Source organism: Cnephaeus nilssonii, assembly GCF_951640355.1.
Source record: "Cnephaeus nilssonii genome assembly, chromosome: 5".
In the NCBI taxonomy this organism is placed as follows: domain Eukaryota; kingdom Metazoa; phylum Chordata; class Mammalia; order Chiroptera; family Vespertilionidae; genus Cnephaeus; species Cnephaeus nilssonii.
In genome coordinates this window covers 89,416,865-89,425,117 of record NC_137076.1, presented here as the reverse complement: position 1 = coordinate 89,425,117, position 8,253 = coordinate 89,416,865, and the positions used below count along the sequence as shown (strand labels likewise).

The 8,253-nt window shown below is 36.4% G+C and overlaps 1 protein-coding gene across 2 annotated transcripts in view; it reads right to left on the bottom strand.

Moving 5' to 3' along the window:
• Positions 1 to 755: 755 nt before the first annotated feature.
• Positions 756 to 8,253, bottom strand: part of G3BP1 (G3BP stress granule assembly factor 1) — a 44,897-nt gene continuing 37,399 nt past the window's right edge. For both annotated transcript variants that reach the window (XM_079770140.1, XM_079770139.1), the window contains exon 12: positions 756 to 8,136. In XM_079770140.1, the coding sequence (XP_079626266.1) occupies positions 7,930 to 8,136 (207 nt within the window). In that variant the 3' untranslated portion in view covers positions 756 to 7,929. The remainder of the gene's footprint in view (positions 8,137 to 8,253) is intronic.

Genomic DNA, 8,253 nt, shown 5'->3' with positions numbered 1-8,253 from the left:
TAACTTTCAAGAGATCCAGGGTATGTTACCTGAAACCTCACACTTCAATTCATTACACTATAGCTTTTCAAAATTATTTTTAACCCCAAAGAACAGAAGGGCACCCAATTCTTCAGGTGACATTATCAGTGCAGGCTGTGGAGACTGCTACAGGTAAGACAACTGAAGTTACAATTCTGTGATTCCCATACTTTAGGGAGATGTAAAATATATGCTGCGCTGGGCAGTGAATTAGTTAAGCTACAAAGTGCTTGATCACCTATGATGGAAGAGGTTCAAGATCACTCATACTTCCACGGAAGAGACTACAAAAGTCATAAGCCCACAGAGTAGTAACTGACAGCTAGCCAAAGTAAAAGAGAGTTCTAAGAGATAGCCTAGGGAAAACAATTACTTGGCCTGGAAAACTGGGTCAGAATTACTCACAAAGCTCCTCATCCTTTCCCATAAGAAAATGTGACAGTATGTCTTTTATATGGAAATTTCTTTGTATATATGTATAAACTTGGTATGGCCTTAATGCTGCAGTTAAGGATTTGTTTGGCTACCACCTTAAGCAGCGTGTTAAGCAATCGCTTCCTTAATGTAAAATTTTTACTTCTTACAGGACTCTTAACCTTAACCAACCTATTCCCTTTTGCCCCTTACTCCTCCCTTTTTTGCATGAAGTCATAAAAGTTATGGCAATTATTTTTTGGCTTGTAAAAAAAAAGTCTATTTCTGCAGTTTGAAGATGGAATGTAAAATTTCTGTGATACATGTATATAAAAATATATTTATTGAACCATCCATATACACATATCCATGCTGATTCCAATGAAAAAAAATTAAAGTTTTCTGAAATTTTCTTTGTGGTTAATCCATAGTTGTTATTATTCAACCAACTTTATATGTTAGAGAACTTTTGAAGTCTTGCAATTACCCCAGAAAGAAACCTACATATGATCTAGAAATCATCATTTCACTTACGACAGGCTTTATATTAATTCAAGAAATATTTATTGATATGTGCGCTAGGGAGATACAAATGACTCAGACACAGATCCTGCCCATCAGGAGCTTACAGTCTAGCAGGGGAGATAGAACACATACATGGGACCATAGTCAGAGCTGTTTCAGTAAGATGAATCTAGCGTGGGCTATCAGTAGGCTGGGGTAAGAAGAGGTCGAGGAAGCTGAGAGGCCACTGAAATTATCCCAGTGAGGAGAAAGATGTGAAAGACTGTTGAGGTAGAACTGACAGGACTTAGCTGGACACTGGATGTAGGGAGCAAGAAAAAGGGAAGCAGACAACATATAGACTTGGGACATGGGTGATGACATGAACTGAAAGAACAATGGAGTAGGTTTGTGAAAAGAATTTAAATTTGGCACATAAAATTCTTCTGCATACAAACAAAATGCCTGGGATATACTGGGCACTTAAGTCAGGCCAAGGATGGCAGTACCTCAAAATGACCAGTGACTTCCTCCCTCCTCTGTCTCCCACCCCCCGCTTAAAATTTCCCAACAATCCCCTCCACTATGAAATGTCATAGTGCCTAAAATTTATTCAATTAAGTCCTGGCTCTAGACATACCTCCCTTTTGAAAATGAAAACAGAAATACATTAATTCATTCAACTCAACGAGTCATCATTAAATGCCTCTTTCCTATAGTCACTGTACCTTCGGTGGAGTGCAGGGATTAATTTCCCAGTCCTTATTCTCTAGGAGCTGTGGTCTAATGATGTTGTAAAACAGATACAGGTCATTCTAATTCCAGGTTGAAGGCATAAGTTTTCAGCTAGGAGAAAGGTAGAAAGTGCTCTAGGAACACCTATCTTTTAAAAATGAAGATTGGGACAGACTGTCAAACAAGAGAGACAATGTGGAAGAAGATGGGAATGAGTTTGTTGTTCATTTCAAATTCTGGCCAGATCAACCACCAAATAAAGGCTCCCCACTCCTGTTGCACATTTTTTCTCTCTTGGGGAAAAAGAACAATTAGTTCTTGAACTGGATCTTCAAAAAAATGACTTCGATGGCAAGGGCTATATGGACGGGGGAAAGCAGATGCAAGTGTATCTTCAGGGAAGAGAGAGGCACTTGAAGCAACGGAGTTGCAATGCCTGGCCTCTCAGAGGAGCCAGGAGTAGTTCAGGATGGCTGGAGCATCACTTCCACGAAGAATGGGAGAAATCACTGGAAAGGAAGGTTAGGACCCTGATACACACACGGCATTGCCAGGCACTGAACAGGGTACCTGCCTAAGACCAAATTGCTGCCCCTTAGGAGCTTACAGTTATAACAATACAAGGTGGAAAAGCACCACAATGTACAGAATGTAAAATGCTGACAGATTTAGGAGAAAATTACAGCTGAGTTTCAGCTATTAACACATTAGGATACCCAATAGCTTTCGGACAGCTAGTAGTAAACCCATCCCTGAGGGGAACACATGTTAACGTCCTTCAACAGGCCCAGGTAGAAGTGGGCATTAAGAGAGTTCTAAGGAAATGGAGTAAACCTAGGTATGAAAACTGAGCTATATAGGAGCAACTGAGTGAGCATGTAAAATGTGGCTCCTTCCCCTTTCTCCCATATCCGGACCCTTCAGCCAGCATAGGGAGGACTAGCAATCCCCTCCATGTTACTTCTACAGGACGATCTGGGACACTGTACCAATAATCAATTCTCTGAGTACCTAGATCTTTGGAAAAATGAAGGTGTTATACAAATCATTTTAGTCCTTTCCAGCACTAACTTTCTATGAATTCTAGGAGCTCTTCTGTCTCTTGTGCTAATAATCAGAACGAGAAAAAATTTTTTAAGGAAACATTCAATTGTTTCTCATTTAAAAATTATGGGTTTTTTTCTTATAAATCACAAAATGATTCTTATACCATCAGCTAAGTTCCACCTCCACCTCACTCATCTTCAAAATCTAACAACTACCTATGTGAATTTACTTTTAACAAGATATGTTCTACAATCTAAGTATGCACTGAATCTTTAAAGGAAGAGAAGTCCTTTTCTTCTCCCTACTCTCTTATGCCAGCTTCTCAGTATGTCTTCATTTAAAAGGGCCAAATCAGTATACATACACAATCTTCAGAAAGACATTTAAGAATTTAAGTAAAATCCAAAGTAAAATAGGTGATTCTAACAAAGCTTGGGGAAAGTTTCAGTAACCAAAATGGTTAATTATAACAATAGTTAAAATTGCTTGTATCCAGATTAAATAAGATATGATCATCCCTGAAATTACTACCAAATGTATAAGCAAACTTCCCATAAGTGGGTTTACGAAAAAATACTTTTGTTAAAATAATTCATTAGTAAACTTTTGGTAAACATCCCTTAATTTTCTTTTTTTAAGTAATAAGACACACTGGGTAGATGCAAGTCCCTTGGAATCTGTGACATAGGCCACGTTTCAAAGTGCGAAACATGTGGATTTCTAGGTGGCCAGGTCACATGGTTTATGGAGTAATAGTGGAACTGACTTCCAATACTATTTTCTTTTCCCAGCGAACTAAAAAAAAAAGCTACCAGGTTCAAGTGGAAATTGGAGGAGAGACTGTCCAAGGTTTTCAAAATAAGTCACATAATCAAAAAGCGAACAACCTTTATTCTAAGCCGTACTTTAGCATAAATCAAAACTAAAATAAAACTAGTGCTTTTAGGCCACCTCTAATCAACTCTTTATTCATTCAGGCCACAATGAGAGACTGTTTCATGAAAGCACAACAAAGCAGTCTAATTTCAGCATTATTCTGAGCTAGATACATAGTCACTAAAAAGAATATAAATGGAAGCTTTATCTCACATGTGCCACCATTTTTCCTTTAGTAAGAATTCACAAGCCTGCCTATGGTCCCCAGAACTTCAATATCACAGTATACAAATGCAAATCCCAAGAGGAATTACTACCTTTAAAGCAGAAATCCTTACATAATTATCTAGTACCACATAGCCAATACTTTACTTGATCATCAAGTTAAATCTACAACCTCATCCCACACAAGACGTTGCTAACATTCATTCCTAAGGTTTTTAAACATTTGTGAAAGACTATCATGATTATCTAACGCCCATTTTCAATATATTAGGCAGTTAGCTAGAACCTTATATTCAAATAAATGTTGAAGTTGCTTTTTTTTTCGAAGTTCAAGATTGCTTAACTAAAAAGGTCATCTGTATGTAGTTCCTGCAGAAATTCTTTTAAGTAGCACAAAAATAAAACTTCAATATAAAAGATAATCTTTAGATCAGTAGGTTTGACAAATGCAACCATTTACATAAAAGAAATAGGCCATTCAGCATAAACAATGGTCTACAAATTTAAACCTCATAGGAAGATTATTTCCATATAGATTCTAACAAATTGTTTTCTATAAAGTGCCACATTTTCCACTAAGCTCATTAAACTCTACACGGATTTTCAAATAAAGGGATGAAGAAAGTATCAGAGGATGGCAGTTATAAGCACAAAACATAACTGCTATAAACTCACCTGGATTATGCTCTGATAAAAATATTCACTTCCAGATTTCAAGACTGTACTAAATGTATTATCAAACCAGATAAGAAATTAATCTAAGAACAAGTCATTATTATTGTTACCAAATAGTCTGTAAATCAAAAGAAGCCCTATACAAATCATTTAATTATATTATTTACCCTAAGGAAATGAACAGAAATGCTAACCTTGTTATGAATGTTTTATAGACCCTGGTTTCTATATGGTCATATCCTGTATCTTAATATGTCATTCAAATGTACATATGTAGGCATTTTGGTTTTGGAGAAAAAGCATCAGTTCGGAGGTCAATCTGCTCCTTGCTACATGGATGGTTTGGAGGCCTAGTCACATAGCTGCTCTGATGCCGTTTCTCCTTTATCTATTACTTTGGGGAAAATAGTACCTAATCCAGAGTCGTGAAAATTATTTTTCCAACCTAAACTAAAGTGCAATTCAACTAATACTGTTCAGTAACCTACTCAAATAATTATTTTTGGATTATTCTTTTCACTGCTCCCCAGCAAAAGCTCAAAAAGTTGAGAACACAGGCATACACAAGTCAAGACCAACCTCACCATAAAAGCAAATAAAAGTACTTTTTTAAGTCCCAAGGTGTATTTATTTTCAACAGGTCTTAAAAGACCAAGATGCACAATGAACTAAACTAATCTTATACCTAGGAAGATACTAGATAAGTAAGTGAAGGGTGTTAAGCTCAGTAGAAAAGAACTAGACACTGGGCCATACCTAGAAATGAAAAACTGTATTTTAAAACGTGAAAAGGTTGAATATGATGAGCCAATGCTGCCTATAGAAAAATCTTGCCTTATTTTATTTTCACTTTCTTCCTGTGAGAATATATGTATCTCTACAGTATCATGTTTATTCCATCAGCAATAATGGAAACAAAGATACCAGGATTTTTATAGTGTTAAAACATGATGCTAAAAAAAAAAAAAAAAAAAAAAAAAAACATGATGCTAAATCCTATATATAAAAGTCCTCAAAACTCCACAATCACCCAAATTCTGATGAGCTGAAATTCCTGAAGTAAACTTTTGTTTTCTGGGATTAAACAGTAACTCCCTGCAACAAGTTACAAGCAGCATCTAGCATAATGCGACCTTCTCCAAAAACTTTTTTAAACCACATATTGGTACAAATGAAGGAAAATTTAGATAACTTACAATAAATGTTACTATAATTGCTGAAAGAGCTATTTGCTAATTCATTTATTTTTATTTATCTGAAGCTTTATTGCAAAGGAATGAGTCTTCAACTCCAGCTGTAATCCACCCATCATCATTTATAGAAGTAGAAACTGTTTTTAATGCAGTTGCTTCATTTTTACAGAACATGTGGCATTGTTGATCCCTACCCACTAAATGCCAAACGCAGTGTTCCCCTCCAACACCCTTCACAATCTCACACATTTCCAATGTCCTCTAGGATATAACAGCCCCAAATTGGGTACCACTGTATCTAGTTAGTACCCTTAAACCTGAGTAGAAAGAACTCCTATTTTGAAAATGCATGGTTTAGTATTCACTTGTGAAAAATGATTTATAGGTTATCCATAATTTATCCTTTACAGTTACTGCAAAAATAACTCAGGCTAAGTTTTGTTTTCTTTCCACAAGCTTAATATAAGCTACAGAAGTATAAGCTGAATTTCTCCTAATTATCACTGGCTAGGCCAAATGAAGTGGTTACCAAATAATCATTTAAACTGAACACCAAAACAGCCATGTGATTCAGTTATGTAAGTTTCTTTATATGAAGGAGATGCTGCCAATTTTCAAATATTTGAGGTATTGAGGACCAACTGATAACATCAAATTTCATTTTAGTTTAAGACTACACCCTTCAGCAAACCTAGTTTCCCAGTAACAGAAAAACAAACATTCCTATTCCTACTCACACTATCCTCAAGCAACAGTCCTAAAGATGAATACTGTTAAAAAGAAAATAAGTTAAATTTGACAGCCTTCTTGCCCTTCAACTAGTAACAATGACATGATACTACACAAAGGCTTGCTTCACAAATGTGTAAACAAAACCCAAGTCATACACAGCATTCAACAAACATACTATGTAAAACGAGTATTAGTCTACATTGCCAGATTAAATTTTCTTCCAGAAATATTTTAATAAAAATTGGCCATTTCAAATAAACACCTACTGCATGTCCATCAATCAAAGAGAACAAGTAACAAAATAGAAAATTTACCAAATGGCTATGATTTAAAGGAAAAAAGACTAGCAGACAGTCAAGCATATCAGCAAAGTCCAATATGAAAATCACATTCCTTCTTGTGGGCTGATTAGAATTCTGGATACCAAAATAAAATGCTGAGCTATTTAGGTCAAAGAACCTCTACAGAAGCACCCGTCCTCAAGGCATTCCAGTTTGAGACTCAATTTCAGACTAAAGCATAACAAGTGAACAGGAGACGCACAGTGAAAGAGGGGTTCCACAATTCCCAACATACTCTGTGAACCTGGAAAAAAAAATCTAGATTTTTTTTTATTATTATTTTTCTTTCAACAATTGCCAAGACCGGAATCAAAGATAAATAGAAGGCACAACAGTTTTGCTCTGGTTTTGTGTTATTCGGATTGTGGCGGGGAGGGTGTTGTGTTTTTTTTTTGTTTGTTTAACAAATACAAATTAAACATGAAAATAAATTCTACTTCAAAATAACCCCTAATAATTTAAGAAAAGCACATCAGTTGCATTCTAGACATTTAAAACCTATCTCACAATTTAAATTTCAACAAGAGTGGTAAAAAGAGTGGATTTTATAATTGTTTTGTGATCACATATCAAAAGAAAAAACTTCACTAACATCTTTTATTCAGTTTTTATCCATATCAGCGAGAATCAAAATGTCAAATTTTCCAATGGCAGTTTCTCCACACCAGAAGGTAGTCATGACTCTCAAAAGAAACAATTTTGGGGTTTTTCCTGCCTTCAAAATGTTTATCAAATCCTGTATTTCTCAAAGGCTTTTGAAACATGTAGAAAATAAGTAAGAAATATCCCAATGAATGAAACATACCAAATGTCAGTAATAAGCGACACATTCCTTTGGGGAAATGGCTGTTTAAAAAAAAAAAATCCAGTCTGTATATGCAAGGTAAAGCAAGGAGATTCAGTCTCTTTTTTTTCTTTTCTTCTTTAAAAATCCATTTTTCCTAAAATATCATTCCACAAAATTGGAAGTGAAGGAATAAAAGGTGAGGAGAGAAAAGAGGAGGGGAGGGAACACACACCATTAACACAAAAAGTAAAATTGTACAAACTTAAGCAGTTTATAAGAGACCAGGGTCATACTGCAAGATACCAAAGGATGGTTGAAGAAATCACCATTCTGCAGGAACAGGGTTTGTACTGCTGCGTGAAGATCAGTGAAGAGCAATTCACTGCCTTGGAGCAATTCCCCTTCCCACTCCAAATCCTGGTTTCTGCACCATGCCTCCACGGGGAGGGCCTCTCATTCCACCACCCAGCCCACCTCGAGGGCCTCCAGGTCCCCGCAGGCGGTTATCTCGCCGGTCTCCTTCCCGGGCAGCTCGATTCTTCTTCTCTTCCACATTCAGACGGACCTCACCCCTGAACATGATGGGCTGTAAGAGTCAAGGAGAGAAGACTTACACACAGTGCTGACCAGCGACCAACTGGCAAGGTTAAAACAAAGCAATTATACAGAACCAGCAGCTTACAAATCACCTATGTCCTCACAG